The 22,217-nt window shown below is 43.9% G+C and overlaps 1 protein-coding gene across 3 annotated transcripts in view; it reads left to right on the plus strand.

Annotated features, from left to right (window-relative positions):
* The window catches only part of MOB3A (MOB kinase activator 3A), a 75,482-nt gene extending 68,067 nt beyond the window's left edge, over positions 1-7,415 (plus strand). For all 3 annotated transcript variants that reach the window (XM_085636824.1, XM_085636825.1, XM_085636826.1), the window contains exon 4: positions 2,418-7,415. In XM_085636824.1, the coding sequence (XP_085492950.1) occupies positions 2,418-2,447 (30 nt within the window). In that variant the 3' untranslated portion in view covers positions 2,448-7,415. The remainder of the gene's footprint in view (positions 1-2,417) is intronic.
* Positions 7,416-22,217: the final 14,802 nt, after the last annotated feature.

A 22,217-nucleotide genomic window follows, 5' to 3' on the forward strand; every position in this document is an offset into this window, starting at 1 on the left:
ACAGTAGAAAGCTGGATGCGCCTAGGACCACAAGCCATAATGTATGATTTAAGAAAGTTAGTTTGCAGGTCCAGAGCAGCCATAGATTGGAGAAACTAATGCACCAGTAGACACAGTGCTTTTGGTTTATGAGCCATCAGCACTGCGTCATCTGCATATAACAATTAGGAAGCAGTTTTTCCTTATGTCGTTCAGTGGAACGAACGTCCACATCAGATGCTCCCCCTACCCTACACACCTTCAGGAAGAACCTCAAGACCCGGCAACTGGAGCTGCTCCTCCCCTCCTCCAGGCCACCCCCCCCCCCCCCCCCCCAGCGCGTTGAGACCCTCACAGGTGATGGTGATTGGCGTGCTTTATTAAAAAAAAAAAATCCTGAATTGATTGAGTGTTTTTGATATCCTGGACCAGCCCTTGAACTATACTTTGAGCCTTTGATGAGAAGAGCAATGGAAGTCTTTCCCATTATTTCTGGGTTTTCACATGCATCCAAAAATGTAGACATGTATATGCTGTTTATTCTAAGGTAAGCGCCTGTATTTTGTTAAGAAGGGTGTGATGTCCGAGGACTTGCAAGCGGGAGGTGTGGATCATTAATGGTGAAAGCTTGGATTAAATTGGAGTTTTCATTAAGTCTTCAACTTTTCTTTAATTACCAAATAACTTTCCTTATGAATACAAACAAGGTATTCTGGCAGGCCATTCAGGAGGTGGTGCAGGAGTGTTTATTGTAAATGCGGATGCATGATTGAAATGGCAGGTCCATCAGAAGGTGGTGCAGGAGTGTTTATTGTAAATGCGGATGCATGATTGAAATGGCAGGTCCATCAGAAGGTGGTGCAGGAGTGTTTATTGTAAATGCAGATGCATGATTAAAAGTATGCACCTTGTGCTGTTTTCTTTGTAGTACATACACAGGTGGTGTGATTGTGCATGGGGATGAGCCATCGTTTCAAAATGGGCTTGCTTAATGAACAAGCAAGAGTAGCTCACACTGCTCATGAACACGACCTGATTTGGCTAGCCCCCCTGTTACTCTGGGTTGAAATTCAGGGAACACCAGAGGCCGGCCTAACCAGAACCTTCATTTCAGACTGCTTGCTACTTAATAGGGCAGACCAATTATCTTGGCTTTCTTATGCGAGGGAATCTTTTGAGAAACTAGGCCTACAGGAACTATCTGAAAATCCTCTCCTAATCGGGCCAAAACATAGATTGGGTGTCAAAGAACGTTACCTGGAACATTGCATGAACATACGTCTAGAAAAGGCCCAGGCTAAAGAAACAATAGTTAAATATTCCCAATTGTGAACAACACTTGGTGTAGAGCCTTATTTGGGGTGGATTATGAATCGTATTCACTTGTATTGGCTAACACTCCTTTGGCTGGGCACCCTGCACATTTAAAATATATATATTTTTTACAAGAGTTTTATATAGCGTGAACTAGACCCGAAACATCGGGTATCGTTGCACTTTACATGAGCACCAGTTTCGTTACAGATGTACACATTCATTTTTGTTAGGCACGGGGAGATTAAGTGATTTGCCCAGAATCACAGGATGTTGAGCGTTGTTGCCGAGACTCCAACCCAGTTTCCCAGGTCCGAGGTTGACCGCTCTAGCCGCAAGGCTACCTCCTCTCCCCTAAATTAAATTTGCTTTTCCTACGCCAGGGGCCTGGAAACAGGAACTGTCACCATGTGTGTGTGACAATACTTCATCGCAATGCACTAGTCACTTTATCCTCTTTTGCATCCTGTATTCTGGGTAGAGACTTTTTTTTTTTTTGCTTGCAAAACGGCGCAAGTCAAATCTGAGATATCCCAAAGACTGGTTAATATTTCTGCCGTCCCTAGGTTCACCAGAAAGTTGTTATGAGTCATTACATTTTCTGAAATCAGCTTTTTATATTGGGAAAAGATATGAAGCTAAATGAATAGATGTTACCATAGTTTCGATTTTAACTTTTGTGCAATAATTATGTCTTAAAACTGTACTGAGCGTAAATCAATTTACATTGTTCCATGGACATTAATGTTACATTTTACTGTTATTTATGTGCTCTTATGGCTCCGGCCGAATAAAGATTTTTTTAAATTTGATTTTGAGATTAACCTTTATAAAATGTAATATTTTACAACCTATCTGTATAGAAGCTTTCCCTTTTTTTCTGGAGATTTTTTGTGAATCCGTGTTCTCCAGTGAAGTAAGCACATTCTCTAATGTACAGATGAACACTAGCTAGCCTCGTTCTTCGGGAGCCAAACAGAGCAAATCTTGTAAGTGCAAAGTAAATGGTTTTTAAAGTAACATTTAAAGAAACCAACATCTTTGTAGTGACCAATAGGGGAGGTTATTGGCAGTTTTGCATATGCACATTCATTAATCAATTTATCTTGTTTTGTTTTTGACAGAAGGAAATGACTAAAAGGATGTGCCATTAAGAAGGACTTCTTCCCCCTTACCTCCTGTTGCTTGAAGAACCTGTCGATCACTGCTGAATCCCATCTCTTCGAACAGAGATGCCACTAGGAGACCAGACTCTCGTTTTTCTTTTTTATTAAATGTATAGAAATATATTTTTGTATTAAAAGATCTTCTTGCGACAGCTGGCCCATTGCAAACTGTGACACTGCCAGAATTGGCAGTGCCGTAGAATACTTTTTGCCTCGAACAGTACTGTCGCCTACTAGATTTTTAAGTGATATTTTCGAATAATGTTGGGTACTAGAAGACAACTGTATTATCATTCCTAGACCTTGTTGAATACCTGGCATCTGAAAAGCTAGATGGGAGGCACAAACTGTTTTAGTATTCTCACTAGCGCCTTCATAGTTGTTTTATCTGATGCAGAGCACCTGTTATTTGTGTAACCCTTAGCTTTGCCCCTTATGGCCCCACTTGGAAAGCGGCTCAAACTCCCCACACCTAGCTTTTCTTTCTGCAGCTTCAACTATTACAGCTGGTTTCTAGCTCGCAGTTCTCCAATGTTGGTCCTGGATTGCCGGATTTTTAAGAGAACTGCATGTATCTAAATGTGGATATGCTAGAAATCTGGCCTGGATCCGGCCCTCCAACACGGACAGTGGAGAACTCTGTTTTAGCTCAAAAGCAGAATCTCCACTTCATTTGCTGCAGCAATTTTGTTTGTGCTCTTATGACTTTGTAAATCTTGAAGTTCCAATCCAGTGACCCTTCTTACTCTATTGTTTCTACCTCCCGTTACTCTGAAGGCAGAAGGCTGTCTTTCTGAGATTTTACAGATTTTCAAGGTGTTCGGTTCGTAGTCATTTGATTTTACGTTTTGCTGAATGAATTTTGTTTTGAAGGAGAAAACTCTGTTAACAATCTTTGCAGGCTCCGCCGTGCTGGTGGCAGAAAGTGATTCGAAACAGGCAGTTTATGATGCAGGCATTCTTTGTTTCAGCATTGTACAAGTACCAGCTGTACATTACAAGGCTCACAACTCCTCAATTTGTACGTGATGGTATTTGCCACTGGCGTCTGAACCATACCGCTTTGGGGTTGGCAGAATCAGGCGTGAATGTAATAGATTTACAACGTGGTTAAAGATCTGAAACAAAACATCGCTACTTCCCTAGTCTGGCTCGTGCTTGCGAGTGTATCATTAAGCTGCATTGTCGAAAAGGACATGATCACTGCGTACATGTGTTTTGATAACTCTTGACAAGGGCTATTGGAAGCTTTAATACAGATTGTAACTCCACGGTGCAAGGAGTTCTAGCCATGTGGAGCTTTTACAGACAGGGGAGCCCTTCGGTGAGGTGCGTACCTAAATCAATAACTTAAAGTAAATGAGCCGCTCTTACATTATGCCCGGTATGCTGCTAGTCTAATTTCAGTGGTCCAAAGGCACTGCAATGGGCTGACGTATGACTGGATCTTATTATCTCTGAGGAGACTTTATAGATTCTTTTCATGTAGCCAATGCAGGGTATTGAGGACTGATTACAGGAAGTCCTCGTGCGTGAGCTCAAGCTGCTGTATTCACGTGCAGATGTAGGTGCTGTTTACATTCCAAACAGTTCATCTGCCTCCTTTAGTCTGGGATTGGTGATGTAACCGACCACACCTGGATGATCTTTTCGTGTTGGGGAAAAGATAATACCAGTAATGCGGTTGACATCAAAGATACAGCCGCGTTCAAAACAAAACCCACATTGTTTGCTTTGCACTGGGAATAGTCTGAGAAATGCAAACTATCATAACTTTGACCTTTTGAGTAGGTGAGCTGGTGTATTTATGTAACTAAGAAAACAGTTCTGTGTTGGAGCAGTTGGTTTTAAGGCAACAGTGCTCCATCCATTTAAACATGCTTGCAAAAATTAAGACTACTCTTTTGTAGTTGTAGTGAACTGCATGTGAAAGACATAGGTCCGACTGTCGCGAAGATTGAAGTTTAAACACAAGTGTTCCATAGTAACTGAGCAAAAGACCCCTCCGGGTCATCCTAAATTGTTTAAACCTGTTTTGATTTTTTTTAAATGTTGTAACCAAACTGGAAATGTGCTGGGGACCCCAGTAACTAGCCTGTAGATAGCCAAAAGTTCATGATGATTTCTTTGGGGAGTTGGTGAGGTAATAACGGAGCAGTGGATCCCAGAGTGGCAGGGTAATTGAGTATCTCCTGGGCCATGATAGACGTACCTTTTAAAAAATCTATTAGAAAAATTGAGCAATGGCTCAGGCACTTGTAGGGTTTTATTCCTATGTAGTAGAAGTCAGCTCACAATCTAAATGATAGAGTTGTTCCGTTGACACTTGGTTACTTACCCCTCTTCATAAATTTGCAGAGTATCCACAAGGAAACCTTTCGGAAGCACATGGGTACTAGAGCCAATTTGCTGATTTGATTATTCATCTATAGAAAACAAGTGCTGATAAAGGTGTGCTCCTCGTTACTTTTTTTTCTGCTTGTGGATTGCCAGTGCCTGATGTTGTGTAATCATGTCTATTCCAGAATAACCGGGCCTTCAGCATTTAAAGGTTATCTGCCTGTAACAGTAGTTGTCTAGTTTGCATACCATGGTTCTCTGGCTCTCCCAACCTCATGGGGTGCCATTCAGTCTTCTTCTAGCTCTTAAGTGGCAGTCTGAAATCTTTTTTAGTGGTATAGAGCTTTTTGAAAGTTGCTTTAAAGTCACAAGAGAACTTACAAAATGATTATGCACAGTGTATAATGTCATTTAGTCTTCTGAGGTCTTCAGCGTGATAATGGAGGGTAAAATGCTTTTGAGCATATACTGGAGATCTTACTCATAATTAAGTAACTTTTTATTTATTATTTACTGTTTTTCTATATTTTTGGGTGCAAATGGAACAAGGGTTGTGTGTGGTGGTTCAATCTGAGAGGTATTTATACTTTTCTTGTAATAAATATAGCTGTTTTATTAGTTCCTTTGAACATTTTTAAATTCTAAATACCTTAATGTCAGATGCAACCCTTGTACCAATTTGTGCACTAAAACTGGCTCTCAGATATTCAAGATAAGATTACTATATCCTATTTCTTTCTTTTGCTTGTTCGCACTGCATTTGGAACAGTGGCATCAAATGCGTAGCAATTGGTGTTGCAAGTATTTTATTTTTCAGTCTTGCATAACCGCAGAAACTGATTGGAGCAACACATACTAGCACCAGTTCATTTGATTATAGTGTGAGATGAAGACTGTATATAGCCAGGGATTACAAATAGACTGGACAGAAGCAGGGACCAGACTTTCTAAAAGGTCAACATGTTCCAAACTCCAGCAACTAATTGTGTATCTGAGTTTGGAAAAAAAAACTTTATGGGACATTTTCTTTTCCTCACTGTATGCAGCATTTTGAAAATGCTTCGTCTGTAGAGGAAGCTATTTATAACTGGTTGCTCAATTTTTCTATGATTTTAGTGGATTGGAGAGAGAAGCTGTCAGATATTCTGCTTAAATGGGCAGATTCAGAATTCTTGGATATTGGACTGTACACATTCAGAGATTAAACCTTCTTTTCTATTCTGAGACCAGCACATTCCGTCCCCCTGTTGTAATCTGTTATGTCTTTGAAGAAAAGGTTTTTATGGGGCAAGAATAAATTAAAGTGTAGATGGGTTATCATTGTGAAAATATTTAAATGTGAATTTTTACTTTTGTATCCAACATCTTTTATTTGTTACAGAAAAGAGGTACGCTTACAGCAAGGTCTCTACTATTTCCAGTTGTAGGTACTTGGCCTTCCAAGTGGTGGACATGGAGTCTGCGGATTTGAACCGGTGTTTGTTGTTGAGCAGCTGCTGTGTATGTACCAGGCTTGGCGCATCTGGGTACCCACCACGACACTCCATCTTCTGACAGTTGGTCAGAAACGCTAGTTAAATTGATTAATGTCTTTAGTAACAATCATAGTCTTGAATCAAAATGTGCGAGTTATTTTGAGTCCATGTTTGAAGTTGAGCCACACTCTTTCCTGAATCCCAGGCAGTCTACTCGTTTTTTCCCCCCGTTTTTTTACTGGGGTGGGTTGTGACTGCAGAAATGAGCAGCTTCTGGCCATGATTCCATGAAGGGCGTGTGCCTTTGCTAGACAGCCATGGGAATTAAATCTGGCACTGTTTACCTTGCAGCAGTCAAAAGTACTGGAAAAGGAAATGTAACAGGCAGACAAACTAAGAAGACTTCATAGCACTGCCGTGCATAGGAAATCGTGTTGTAAACCACAAGCCTTTCAACTTCTGGGGAGTTTCCCCCAAATAAGTCTTTTTAATAACAAAGCCTAACTAAAATTAAAACCTTTAACTGCTGTGATGGCCTTCGGTCATGTGTGTTGCCCTGTCCGAATAACCTCTGCATAGGGGCTCATGCTGTACCTCACTGATGGGACCAAATGAGGTTGTTTCCGATTCCTGCAAAAGGGCCTTGACAATGTATTTCAGGCTGTTTGTTTAATGACCACGTTTAACACGGTTTTTTCAAATGGCAATTGTCAGTAATGGCACAGATGAGCAGAAAAAAGAGGGACTGGACTGAGATCTGAAGGAATCCTCAGTGGTATAGAGCTGTTGGCTAAAACATTTCAGCCCATTGCCTATTTCGTTGTCTCATATAATCTGGCTCTGGGGACAGTTTAAGTACACAAGGTTGGGTATGCATTGGAATGAAGAGGCGGCTGTGGTTATATCTGCAATGCCTAGAACATGCAAGTACTGGCACTGCGTTAGAAGGGAAAAAAGCAACTAACGAGGCAGTTTTTTATCCCACAAACTTATTGGCATTTCCTACTGTTGGGAATGGGGAGAACTTAAACATTTTAGGTCATTCTGAAGGTAATGTTTATATTTCATAACAAGAATGTGGTAATTTAAACTTGTCTGCACCAGCATTCTTTTCAAATGCAAATAAAGACCACTCTATTTACCTCCTAGTTGTGTTTTTCTATTTCTGAATGACTGATAAATTTATCAATTATGAATACAAGAAACAAAGTTTGCCAAATAATGTAGTGCTGTTGCCTTTTGGTCTTTCACAACATAAATAATATGCCTGGTTGAGGTGCTGGAGGTTGACTGAAAAGCTGAATGGAGGTGTACATATTTTGGAAAGATTCAATATGGGCACGAGCCACAGAGGTCAGGTTCATAAACTTTATTCGGCTAGTTCAAAACAGCTATAACAAAGTGTTAAAACATATAATAAGAACAATATAAAACTCGGCCAAATAACAGACATAATAACAATGTTTTGACATAACCAGTAACACATTCTATAAATAGTCCATCACCTTATAGTCATAACAAATTCTATAATCACAAGATCGGCTAGTACACAATACTTTTCCCACAAATTAATCGCCTTCAGGATAAAAAGAGCAACATTAAAACACACAAAGGGATCAATTAATGTAAGCAGAAACTTCAGGGCGACATAAGATCTAATATTCTGGACAAGAAGAATAGGTTTAAGATAAAAATGCTTATAGCTTAGATAAAAGTTACAAAACAGGAAGTGCAACGTGCTGTGTTTACTCGGACCATCACATGGGCAAAGAGTCGTATCTTTGGGGCAAGACTTCATATTCGGAAAATCCACCAAGTGATGCACGATACCAAATCGAAGTCTTGTCAAGACAAAACTATGCTGAATATTGGCGACACATGATAAATAACTATTGCAACCCTCCTCTGGATCAAGTGACTTATAAAAGGGAACTGTTGATTTAGTCACTTTAATGCCCATTCACTTCTATGCTGCAGAAAAGTTCCTTTAATAGTCTTCTTAGTGAGTGATAACACTTGGGTGGCAACTAAACTAACCATGTGCAGAATTTAAACAGTGTATTAAAAGAGGAATTAATATATGCTAGCCAAGGGATTCGTGAAACATTATCTAGGTTTAAACAATCCAGGATAATTGATTTGGTAAAGCCGGTTTCCTCATTTACCATAATAGCAAAGGTCTTATCAATTATGAATCCTCCAGATACTGTAAGCCAACTTCCTGGTGTGTAACTGCAGTTGAGGCAGGAACAGGGAGACCGAAGCTATTTTCCTCAACTTGCAGTGCTGTACTAGGGGCATACCCCCAAAGGCCAGCCCTATAAGTAGCGGCAGCCATCCCCCTAGCCTTGTATATGGCCACCATTTCTCTAATAGGTCAGCTACCTAACTTGGATGAGAATCTAAAAATTCTGTTAGCATTTCTACGCATTTTGGCTTTAGCATTTAATAACTGTTGTGTCCAAGAGCCATATCCCAAAAATAAAACCCCCTGATAACAAAATTAATTACGGTAGCTATTGGGGGATTATCAATAAAGAAGGTTCTGTATTTAGGTTTCTGCCCACCGAACATAGTAAACATTTTAGATTTGTTAATCAGCATTTTTATTGCAGACAAACTCCCCAAAGGAACGCGTCAATATCTGTAAGCCAACTGGGGTCCTAGACCGCAAAACAGCATCAGCCGCATATATCAACACTAGTAAAGAACATCCAACGGCACGGGGAGCATCAGCTTGCAAAGACTGCAGAAATATATCCACCCCATTAATAAAAAGAGAACAGTGAAGGAGCCAAAACACAGCCTTGACAAATACCCCGCCCGCTTTAAAAGAGGGCGAGCATTAACCATGTAGGCCAAATCAAACTTTACTGGATAACTTCTCATCAGCGAGTGCAAGGAAAGCTATATTTAGTCTAGGGGCACCAACAGAAATCAATGATGACCAAAGAAGGGTATACTCATGTAAGTCAAAGGCTCTACTTAGGTCTGCGAAGCAAAGATAAAAGGTGGCAAGTTTATCTCTGGTGTATTTCCCTATCAACAAGTCCAAGTTGACACATTGCTCAATGGTTCATAGGCCCTTTCTGAAACCATACAGAGCTGGTGATAAAATGAAATGTTCTTGTACCCATTCTTCGATCCTCATCAGTAGAATCCTACTCCTCATTTTCAGAGGAATCCAGGAGCGATATCGGACGCTAGTTTTTGAGGTCTGATTTGTCATCCTTTTTTATGGATTGGTACAATAATGGATGTATCCCAAAAGGTTGAGATCGTATCAACGGCAGCTAGGTTGAACACTCTTGCAAGAATAGGGCCGTATAATTCAGTAGGAGATTTAAAATCATCTACTGTCACCCCATTGAGTCAAGGGGCCCGCTCTTAGCACTAACCTGCAAAGCCACGAGAACCTCATCAAGAGTTCTATCCAGTGGAAGGGGCTCCCATCTATGCATCACTTCACAACCTTCTACCCCATCTATTCTGTATAAAAATTTCAGAACGGTATGCAACCCAAGCTTCAGAAGAGACGAAAGAACAGAACTCGTGGATGGTGTCATTTTTTTAAAACTGTGCATTGACCGTGTCCCAAATTACCTTTGAGTTTCTGCGGCTCGGGTCAGGTCCACGCTTAGTCCTGATGTTCTTTCTTCCTGTTGGTGAGGGCCTGTTTATACTGTAAACTAAGGGACTTAATAACCAAAGTGTCCAGAGGGGTACTGTTTCAAGCTTGTTTCAAACACCAAGAGCTCCGGGTACAGGCATGATTAACACACCCCCTCTTTCCCCCAGTACCAGTTTGTGAGCAGGTCAAAAGAAACTAAATAAAACTGCAAATGTGATTAAAACTAGCCATCAACAAATTATCGATCCCATCATCCTATAAACAGTAACTTATTTCAGTACAGTTACTTGTTACTTTTTTTTGTAATATAAGGTTTGGATCAATACCTACCCACTTAATTCATACACCATTAGGCCTTTTAGGGGTAATATTAATGGAAATAATTCATATTTATTACCCCAAAAAAGAAAGGTAAGACGATGGGGTCATGGTCCCTTAGTACGGACTGAACAGTACTGGGGGTGCCCCACATACTACTTGCAGACGCACATCATACCAGTACATGATCGACAGAAGAGGTGTTTCTTCGAGTAAACAACGGTATTTGCTTCCCATTAGCATCATATTTGCACTTAAGTTACTCTAAATCATACTTAGATATAAAGGCGTTCAATGCATCTCCATAGTCATTATGACAAAAAAAGAACAAAACCCACCCCTTCCTGACTAGTATATCCACATATACGTGTTGCCGGTAAAAGGCAAGCCTGGCAGTTGAAGTCGCCAGCCCATAATAATACAGAATTGGTATGTATAGGGCATAGAAAGCCTTCCAATCCATATTCTTATGCTTTAACTACCTTACTGCGTGTAGCATCAAAAACGTTATTCTATAAAAAATTACCAACACCAAATCACGCCCCCCCCCCCGTAATGGTAAACCACAATATTTGAGAGTGGGAAAGTTAGTAGAAATGAGAATCTGAACCACTCCTTTCGCCCACCGAGCATTAGATGGTATAGCTTCCAAAAAATGGGAAGAAAAGCCCTCCACATGTGTCTGGTTCGTACACGACGTCTCTTGTACACAAACTATTTCGAAACCAGATCCAGTATTAGCCCAAGCAATATTTCCTAGCTTTTTCATTAATACACCCACATTCCAAGTTACAAATTTGTAACATCCCTCCAAAATGTGGTTACTACCACGCGTAACAGGCATATTGGTATGCTGGATTGAGCTAGGATTAACCTCAATATTGCTAACCATAGGCTTATGAACACACATTAAGAACAGTCACCACCACAGCGGTGCTTAAAAATCCATCATTAGACAATTCAACTACAGGGTCCCTCATAATACCACCAAAAGAGTCTTCGTCCCGCCCCTGGTCATTGTGTCGGTTTAATAAAGTTAATTGTTATCTCGTAAGAAACGAGGAGCCTGATACCAATTAGATAAAACCAAAGAAGAATAAGGAACAGGATTTTTCCCCAACATTCGCTGTAAATGTAATCTGACATTATGCATTTGTAGAGAATTCCATAAGTGGCGGGGGAAAAAACTGCGGGAATAGAGCCATATTCTGGACAAACCTTGCAAATATTTCCCCAGCATAGTTAAGGTGCTGGAAGTTTATGACTATGGAATCCCCCTTCAGATTTTTCAATAAGGGCCCAATCCATCCCAACCTCCTAGTGAGCAACATTTGGTGTGCTCCATCAAATGGAAATAAACCCTTTGAGCTGAGCCAATGCACCACCTTGTTCTTCAAAGATTCGGGGCTTTCACTTGCCCCTGGTGTCAGAGGAGGAACATTAACCAGGACAGCCATATAAGGACAAAAGGCTGGAGGTAGATTAATCGTTACAGGATCACTAATTGTCATTTGGACATTGGAACCAACAATTTACTACTGGGGGCTGTGGCTGGGTGCCAGAAGAATGTGGTTGATTCGGATGAGAAAACAACGGAGAGAGTATTGGCCCAGAAACCCTGCGACAGTCCCCTGCACATGCCCTCAGAGGTTTGCTCCAAAACAAGGCAGGCCCAGCGAAGGCCCTAGCTAGTTCGTGTACCAGCACTGGGTTAGAGACATGATCGACTTGTCCAGGGTTTGGTGGAAGAAACTCAACAACACTACCATTTGACGTACTCCTATCTGACTTTTTCTGACAAAAGGAAGTTACTTTTATCAATTTCACCCTCCCCCTTTCCAACTTCTCTAAGCGTCAACAATAAAGCTTTAATGGTAGCTGTTAATTTACTCTAAAATGGGGCCCAGGAGGGCTCATCCAAGGGGATAGAATGGTTAGCAGGACGTTTTTCTCTCCCAAAGCAAGTAGGGTCATCGTAGAGGCTCTGGCCAGCAGCTACAGCCTTACGGCACTTCATTTTGCATTTGGCTGCAGGTGAACAGACTAAGGAAGAAGAGACCATAGAGCAGGCAACTGCTGCTGTTACACAAGGGGGTTGCTGATTTAATAGAAACATCTAAAACCTCATTAATACTGGTACTAAGGGGGGAGGAGCCTAGCGCGCATCCAAGATGGTCGCGTGAGCACAGGGCTCCCCGGACCCTCGCTGCTCCTCGGAATTTATCCTGACTTTATCCTGACTTGGTTGATGGAATCTGGAAGGCGAATGCTGGCTGAACACTAAACTCCTTTCGGAAACCAAATCGGACCTGGCAATCCTGAATTGTGGTGGTTTGAACTTTTGAGGCCCAACCGATGGCTGTGCCCGATGCGAAGGTGATCTGTGGAGCCGGGGCGTAGTTGAACAACAACGGCAGCGGGGCTGTGCCAGTGGCCGTCCCATCACTTTCGGTTTCACTTTTGGATCTCTGAGGGGCTGGACAGTGGAATTGCTTGGTGCGACTGGGCTTTCACTTTGCCTTCGCTTGATGCCTGTGTCTCCGCCTGCTACCAGTGTGCCCATCGACGGTGGTCCCTTCGCTCCGCCACATTGCGGCCTCTGGTGCGGCCCGCGTCTGCTTGGCCTGTGCCCCCTCGACGCTTCCTCGGTGGTCCCCTTCGGCGAGCGTGGTTCTCATGGGAGGCAAGGGAGACCCCGAGAGGCGTAAGACCAAGACATCCCTACGTGGGGGACCGGTCCAGACGAACAACATGGACCGCTACACTCAAGGTAAAGGGTCCCCCGGGACGGCCAGTGTCCCCCCGGATGATGCCAGTGGTGGCCCGTCCGTCTCTCCGGATCTGTCCCTGCAGGACATCATGGGCGCCATTAATGGCATCAGGGAGACCATCGCTACGCAGTACGAGGCCTTGGCCCGTAAAATCGACACAGTGGCCATTGATGTTACGCTAATTCGGGCGGATCTCTCTAAGACCAACGAGAGGGTTCAATCGCTGGATGTGCGGACGTCCTCCCTTGGTACGGACGTGTCGGACCTGCAGACTACTCTCGGCGATCTCAAGTCGGCCAACGATCTGATGGCCCGGCGGCTGGAGGACTTCGAGGGACGGGCTCGACGCAATAACATCCGCGTCATAGGCGTTCCGGAGACCTCCGACAACCGCCCGGTTGATCTCATGGTTGAGGAGCTCATCCTCGAACAGCTTGCCCCCGCTGGCCTGAGTAAGTTCTTCGCCGTGGAGCGGGCCCATCGAGTTCCAGGTGGTCGGCCGCGACCGGGGCCCCCCCCCCCCCCCCGAGGCCTATTGTTGCGAAACTTTTTCATTACAGAGACCGAGATGCGATTCTGCAGGCCTCACGGGTCCATGGCCCGGTCCGATACGAGAACTCGTCCATTAACTTTTTCCCGGACTTCACCCAACTTGTCCAGAAACAGCGGATGGGCTTCCAGGGGGTGAAGCGTCGTCTCCGGGACCTGGGTCTCAAGTACTCTATGCTTTTTCCTGCTAGGCTCCGAGTGGAATATGAAGATCGGACTACCTTTTTTGACTCTCCTGCGACTGTGAGTGACTGGCTGGATTCGCTGCCGGACCGGGGTGACCGGACTGGGCCCTCTGCCGGTACCGAGGGTGGCGGGTCTCCTTCGGAGTGACTTTTGGTCCTTGACTTTGCCATTTTGTATTGTTCGGCTGGGTTCTACTTCTTTTGTGCATTTTGTTTCATTCTGATCTGTGTGGGGGGCGGGCGGGGACGGGTCCCTTTCCTCCTCCGGGGTCTTTTCGTAGAATGGGGTTTGTAGGGCGACAGGCACACTGCAAGGTGGGGTGGTTTTTTGGACCGCAGGGGTGCAGGGTGGGGGGTGTTGGATTCGGGGGGGGGTTGGCGGGTGGGTGGGGTTGTTTGGATTTGTGTTTTTTGTTTTCAAGGCGAGGTATTGGCTATGGTTCAGTTTCGGGTGTTGCGCTATTTGCTAGGGGACCTTTGATCTACTGGAGGGGATGGGGGGGGACGGGTTGAGATTGATGTCTTGGAACGTCAACGGATTGGGGGACCGTATCAAACGGGGTGTTGTGCTGCAATATTTGCGTCGTCTGACTCCTGATGTGGTGTTCTTACAGGAGACGCATCTGGTTGGTAATGTTTGTCATGCCATGAACAGGGGGGGATACCGACTCGTGGCCCATTCTGGTTTCACCACTGGTTCTAGAGGGGTAGGCATTCTCCTACGATCTTCACTTCCGTTAGAGATCACCAGGGTAGTCCTAGACGATAGAGGGCGCTATGTGGCTCTGACTGGGAGGTGGGAGGGGCAGTCCCTTTCCTTGATCTCGGTCTATGTTCCCCCGGGCCTCCAGAACTCCACCTTCTCAGACTTGGGTCGTATGCTGCTTGGGCTTCCTGACAGTCTTTTGTGGAAGGCGGCGAACGTAGCGATGGGCTGGAGTGAGCGTTTAACGTGTGCCACTCCTTTATTCGCCTCCGAACGCTTGGGAAGCCTCTGGACAACGAAAGGCTTCGAGCACTGGGACACGATCGGCATCAGCAGAGTGGGGGACCTATGGGTTAAAGGTGCGGTTAAATCCTTCGCGGCGCTCCAGAGCGAGCACGAGCTTGGTGAAAGAGAGTTCTTCCGTTATGCGCAGGTTCGGCATGCCCTGCTCTCGGTCTTTGGGGAGGGGACCACGGTCCCTGCTTCTTCGCCTCTCGAGGACCGCATACTCGACGGTCACGTCCCCGACAGTACTATCTCCTTGATTTACAAAAAACTGATAAATAATCGGGCTGACCTCTTGGTGCGTCTTCGGGAGGCATGGACGGGAGATGGGGTGGAGTTGGACGACGAGGACTGGCAGACTGCACTGTCATCCCCTAAGGAGGTGGCCATACCGGCCCGTCTCCGTCTGGTCCAGCTTAAGATTCTCCATCGTGTTTATGTGACGGGCCCCCGCTTGGTCTCGATGGGGTTCTCTGACGACGGGCTCTGTAAGCGTGCCACCTTTCTCCACATCCTATGGGAATGCCGCGAGGTGGCGGAATATTGGCGCCAGGTGCATGATGTTATGAGACGAGTCACCGGGGTCGCTCTGCTGCCGGAGGTGCGTCGCTGTGTTCTGAATGTATGGGAGCCCAATGACTATAATGCGGCTCAGGCTCGGTGGGCGGCCTTGGGGAACATGATCGCAAAGAGAGATATAGCGCAGCTTTGGGGTTCCCAACGGCCTCCCACCGTGTCTGTATGGAAGGAGAACATGGACTGGTGCATGTTCAGGGAGAAAACTGTGTATGTGGCTCGTGGTAAACCGGGGGCATGGGGTAGAATTTGGGGGCAGTGGAACGTGTATCGCGGGTCTATCTGTGCTCCCCCCCCCTGGTGGATACGTCTGGGGTTGCCTCGTCCCCCTGATCCTTGAGGGTTCCTTGCTTATCTCGTACTTCGGAGTACAGATTTGGTTCTCCCGTGGCCCCCCCTCCCTCTCAGGCCTCCTTTTATTGACCGCCCTCGGGTGGTCGGGTGTGGAGTCCCCCGGCTGTGGTTCGACGCCCATTTCAAGTCGTTTCGCCTTGCATTTTGTTTTTCTTTATTTTTGTTGTTATTTATATTAAAAGTGTGTATCCTGACTTCCCTTACGTGCAGTCTGAGCTTCTGTAATATAGCGGAGCCCTTGTGGGCCAGTCATTGTTTTTGAACTGCTTGACCACTTTAACTACTAGCGGCCGGCCCTGGCGGTTGTAGGCCCTTGCTTGTAACCTTTTCTCTGCACAATAAAAAATTTTCAACAAAAAAAAAAAAAATACTGGTACTAAGCCTCTCGCCCAGGTCCTTGTTTAATCTGGGCCCAGTGTCCTCAATGGCTATCACACGGTCACTTGGCCTGGCCTAGTGTCCTCAATGGCTATCACACGGTCACTTGGCCTGGCCATCCTCAGGGATACGTTGTTCTGCCAAATCTATTTCCTTTGATATAACACCCACTGCATGTGCAAGGAATGAATCAATGGTTGTACGATTCATATCCGCTACTGGCTTAGCGCTTTCAGCCTTACCCATATTACCTGTTAAACCTAGTAAGTCTGGTAAGTTTTACAGCCGGAGAAAAAAGGCCCCAACACCGCTGATTCCCTGCCATACTACCAGGCTGCAGGAAAATATAAATATTAGGCAAGTACCACCTACTTCCAGCTTGAAGACAGGACCAGCCAACTATGGGTCACGCTGCGGGAAGAACCAATTGCCATACACAATTGCCAGAAAAACACAAAAAGCCAGGGAACCAAAACCAAGGGGGCAGGTCCAGCCCAGCCTCGTCTGGGCACAGACTGGCCCGCTCACGCAGGAGTAACTTTGCGCTTTTCTGGCATAGGGACACCCCGCCTCCTGCAGCGTAGGGCATGCTGCGGGACAGAGTCTCACCCCAGTGAGGCAGCAGAGGGTCATGGAGCCGGTGCTGGCTTCACAGAGGTCCTTTCTAGGATGTAAGAAAAAAATATTAGAGACATCAGGGTACCAAGCTCTTATATACATTAATGCTTAGGGTAATAGTTACAAAGTGGATGCAAGAGACAAAGTATAGAGGTTCACTGGAAAGGAAAATAACCTGTTTATAAAAAGTTTACTGGAAAAAGGGTTTTTTTAAAACGAGATCTGAAATGAGCCACAGGCAAAATGAAGTAAAAATTAACAGAATTCGCTTCAAAGGCTGAATAACGACCCAAAGTACTGATGTAGGTGTAGAAGTAAGATTTTTCAATTTCTGGGCATCACCATTGGCAAATGGCAACCAAAAAACGCCCAAATTCCCTTTAAAAAAACAACAACAATCTACCCCATAACTTCCAAACTGTTGCTTAAAAGAAAGCATAGCATGACACTTTAGAAGCATTTGTCAAAGGAAATTAGATATGCACACGGGGGCACGTTGATCACTATGTCTATGCACTCTGTATTCTCCCACTATTCTCCATGCTACTATTTTATTTTGAATACAGGCAGTGTTACTAGAAGGATAGGCAGTTGGAGGAAGAGGGTAATCTGCATTTTCAGCTGATAAATTGCATGGCCAGTGCAATTTCTGGACCATCATCCGATTTACAATCCTTTCTCTTCAGCAAAGGACCCTGCCTGATGCTTCACCTTGGAATAATACCTAGTTACCAGGCTTGAGCGTTCAAATCGCTTAATTTATATTCTTTTTGAACTAAAAAAAAAACAAATCTTTCTTTCAGCATCCACTTAAACTGTCTCATTATTTTTTTTCTACAGTCAGTGGAGCAAGTTATGTGAGCAAGTGGTCCATTTTACCTTTTTTTTTTTTTTTTTTTTTTTTTCGACTCTTCACAACACCACCTAAGCTTCTAGTCTTTCCACATTGATTTTACCTTCTACGTTTTTTGGCACCTTCTAAGAGGGTTAAGGAACCTTTGTTTCAGTCTTTTGAGTGCTGAGCAGAATTCCTCTTCGGGTAGCTGTAGCTTTATTTTCTCTTTGGCTCTGTCATGTACTATTGCTGAGCAGAAGGCAAGGTGTCCGTTGAAGAACTAGCACTCTAGGGGATTATACTGCCTTCTGCTTATCATGATGTTTCAACCTGGAGGCACTGTCTTACAAAGAGACCCCGGGCCATCAGGGAGTGGAAATTAAAACTTTTTCAGCTAAGCATGAGAATTCTTCGAATTCATCTTCTCGATCAATACCATTAGAGTTGGTACTAGGCCAAAGAGATACTCCCCTCTCTCTACTACACGCGTCCCTTGTGGTTTGTTTGACATCAGACTTGCCTGTATGTGACATTGTGGCTTGACCAGAGGTCAATTTGTTTTTCTTAAAGTACCTCACTGTAGCCGTCTGCATTCGTGATTGTATCATCCAATACTTCAGCTTCAAAACATGCCTCCCCCCCCCCCCCCCCAGCAGTCTGTGACACTTGGTAAGAAGGATCTGACCTGACCTGTGGCCCAGCCATCATTACATGAACCAATGTGTAACCTGGGAAAACCACACTAGAAAAATGCATAGGAGTACATTGTAGTGGGACGGATGGTCAACCCATTCTTGATCATTTTGTCTGTTGGGATGCTGAAGAAAATGTTCAACCATCTCAGTTAAGACCTCGCAAAAAGTGTCCCTTCAGTGTGGGTTGTAGGTGCTGGAAGATGGCTTTGTAGTGATCAGACTGAGGTCCTCTTCCCTCATAGATATGAAATAGATTGCATAACCCACGAAATGGAGTATCATGCTGAATCTGGGACACACTAACCAGGCGCAAAGATCCAAAGTGAGTCCGCTGAAATAAATAACTTTAAAGTCTGATAATTAACTCAAATGACTTTGTGCCGCGGAGATCAGTTTTGTCTGCAAAAAGGGTCCATGTATGCCTCTTCTAACATGAAAAGATGACAACTCTAGGTGTAGTTTGCTGAACAATTATCACCCTTGTGAGGTCAAAAGGTACCGTTCACTCTAGAATGTCAAGGAGTGTCGACTTAACTCTATTCGTTTTTGGTCCAGCATCGTCTATGTTCCAAGTTTTTTTTTAGAAAGATCTACAACTGTGTGCAAAGGACCCATTGGCAAAGAAACGAGAATGCCTGTTACTAAACCTCATTAACATTTATAGGGCTTTTTAGTTTGTGGCGACCGGCACTTTGAATTCAGAGTTGGCTGTATTCGGGTATTGAAGGTTATTAGTACTTAAGCCCAAGATTGGTTTCAATGCAGAGTGGTTCTTTTACGATGAGAAGTTCCCCTCTGGACATTTGATACTTGCACTGAATTGCGAGACACTCCTCAGCGAGCCTCAAATTGATGTAGAGTTAGTTGGTGCCAGAGATGCTGATCCCCTGTAGATAACCACCAACCCTCCTTTGACACAGCCTCATCCACAGAATTTTACGACTTTTAAGGAGCAAACTTGTACTATGAGTAGTACTTTTAGTACAGGGCATAAGCTTTAAGAAAGTAGTCGGAAGTTCATGGTCTTCTAATGGATGTCCCAATAAACAGCCTTTTTTTTACTGTTAATGGAAGACGTGTGAGGGCATTGAGAGCGCACATCAAGTTTCTCTCATCTGTTTGTACCAGATTTGATCTTGGGATCTAATATTCTGTGGGCCCTGCACCAGCACCAATCCTTCAGAGAGGTCTCCTAATTGTCCAGTTAATAGAAATTTATTTGCAGAAATCTTGTGGGAGGCATCCCCAGGTCTGAACACGGAAATTTCTACCACGTGTCCATGTGAGGCATCGGTCTCTAGAATAATCATCTGTTAGTTCCAGGTCACTTAGAACCAGTAATGTTGAATTTCCTTTATTCTTGGGTCTAGCACTGATAGTAAAAACAAAAGAAGTGGGTATCCAGGGATATTCTGGTCCTAGGACCCTATTGCCAACATGTTTCTGTCCTTATTGCCACATGAAGGGTGCACGGAAATTCTTCAGGGCGTATACCCCCTGGAAAGTTTAAGAAAGTACAAGGGAAGTTCCCTATACTATTGTGCAGTAAGGGCAGATAGCTGTCTTCTTTTGTTTTTACTATCAGTGCCAGACCCAAGAATAAAGGGATACTGGGGTCTGACACCGATTTTTAATCTTTAACCCCCTGGCCAAATATCATCTCAGTAAGTGCTCCCTGAAATATTGGTTGAGCCCACCCTGACTTTTAGGCGTCGGGGGTGTCCCGATGATGAAGCATGACACCACTAGGGTGTGTGAGGGAATATAATAACAAAAGGACTTGCTTCCTTCCCCACACTTAGGTGGTGTTATATACTTCAGATAGGGCATACCATCATTCTGGTCCGTTGTAGTTGGCGATAGATAATAATTGCTGACTGGTCTACTACGGGAGTACTTATAGTGATCTAGTGCTATTGTGAGGGAAACTGTAGAAAATCCTTTGGTTTAATATAGTTTTATTGGCCACGGCTGAGGGATGTACTGAAGAAGGTCCTTCTGAGGTTCATTAACTGCAGACTTATAGCGGGAGTGAGGATCTTTCACAGCTTTTAGAGACAAAAGCAGAAGGGCTGTAACACTATTGTGAATGTTCTAAATTAAACATGGAGAAAGAAATGCAAACATTTGAAAGTTGAAGTAGAAGGCCTCAAGCAGCCACTATTGGACATATGCCTCTCCGCTGTCTTTAAATATTCCAGTGTTCTAATACAGCATTGTATCCAGCATCTGAGGGCTATGGCAACTGTGAAAGGCCCTGTTTCTCATTAGAGGCCAGAGATGCAGGCAAGGGTATCTAAGAAAGGAGAAGGACATTAATTGTAGGTATAGCCATGATCACTGGAATTATATGAAATGTGCAGCTGCAGTGTTTTTTGCATAAATCTGGATTTGCCACAAAATCCATCCTCGTCTGCATAATCTGCAGATTTTAACACCAAAAATAGTTTCTAGCTCAAACGGTTCAAAAGTTACTAAAAATGCAGCAACGTGTTGCCGTGCAGTGGAATGCCCTTTGCAAAGGTTGACTGGTCACAGTTCTGTTGCTTACTGTTTTATATGGATATTAAACCGGTACTAAGGAGGTGTAACCTATGCCCAGTGTTAACAAGCGTCGAAATAATTAAATAACACGATCTCAAAATGTGACGCATTACAGCCTAATAAATGATGACTAGAATCAACTGAACATTCCACCTACTGAAGGTAGAATTTTCTAAATTAAATCAGACAAAATGAAGATAATCGTTGGATGTTGCAACCAAACGATAATTGATTCTGAAGCAGAAGGCCTGTACCAGTCGTTAAAGCCCTCATCCACTTCGTTGTTGTCAATATCTTGCTGACAAATTTATACTCAGATTATTTTTGAATGCCATGATCGGATCGAATACTTGTTCATTCTAAGTTTACAGCGATTCATAAGAAAAATAGGAGTTTTATAGTAAATGCATTGGAAGAGTGCGAATGATAGTTTTGAGGCAATATTAGTTTTTAATTTCTTAAAGCAGTTGTGAATGGATCTTAGAAAACTCCAGCAAAGGCCTCTCATTTTATAGTGGATCAATGGCGTGAAGGTTCTGTGCTCGGGGGACTGTTCCATGGAACCGAATATGCAGTTAAAGCAAGCACAGAGGAATTTCGTATTGTTCAACCATAATACATTTGTGAAGATCGCAAATGTCCTCGTACATTCGTGTTATAAATTATGGACGTACTGGAATATGCGGAAAAAAAGAGCTTGGCTTATTACGCAGTCTTCTAGGTGCCTTGCAATATGTTATTGCGCCACAGTTTGAAGTTTACGGTGTGAAAGAGTCAATTTTTTTTACTTTTATTTTTGCATTTTTATATAGTTCAACACAACATAAAGCACATGGTCATAGATGCCAGTAAAATAATCAGAGAATACAGGTATACAATCATGCCTCCAGCAGATTGGAGCAAGTCCTCCAACTGCCAATACATAATGAACAATTTAGCGATGAGTCACAACCTAGGTTCACTATAGCTTTCAGTCATGGATTTCCAATGGGTGTCAATATTCCATTCAATTCTAATCTTCCTGATCTAAGGCCCTGTCAGCCGTACCATATTGATTAAAGGCGGTCAACATTGCACCCCATGCCTCCAAATCCTCAACCACTTTATCATCTTTGTGGGAGAGTTTCAGATGCTGTGTCTTTGCAATTCCCCATTCCAACACATCTTTTATCCACAAACCCTCACTTGGGATGCTTGGACCCATTCAGCCTATTGTAATCCTCCGCTTCGCAAGGAGCAATGCCAATTGGAGCAGCTTGTATCCTGTTTTAAGTCCTCTGGGTTTTTTGATTCCCCCACCCCCCCAACAGACCAGCACCAGGGGGTCAAGGGGACAACAACGTCCACCGCAGCTGAGTCACGGGGCACTACTAGTTGCCAGAAATTATAGAGCCCTACAAAGTGCCAGGTCAGGTGTAAGAATGTGGCTCCATTTTCCCCACAATGCGCACAACATGCCCCCTCTGCTCGGGTGGATGCTACACAGCGTGGTTGGTGT

This window comes from Triturus cristatus, chromosome 12, assembly GCF_964204655.1.
Source record: "Triturus cristatus chromosome 12, aTriCri1.1, whole genome shotgun sequence".
In the NCBI taxonomy this organism is placed as follows: Eukaryota; Metazoa; Chordata; class Amphibia; order Caudata; family Salamandridae; genus Triturus; species Triturus cristatus.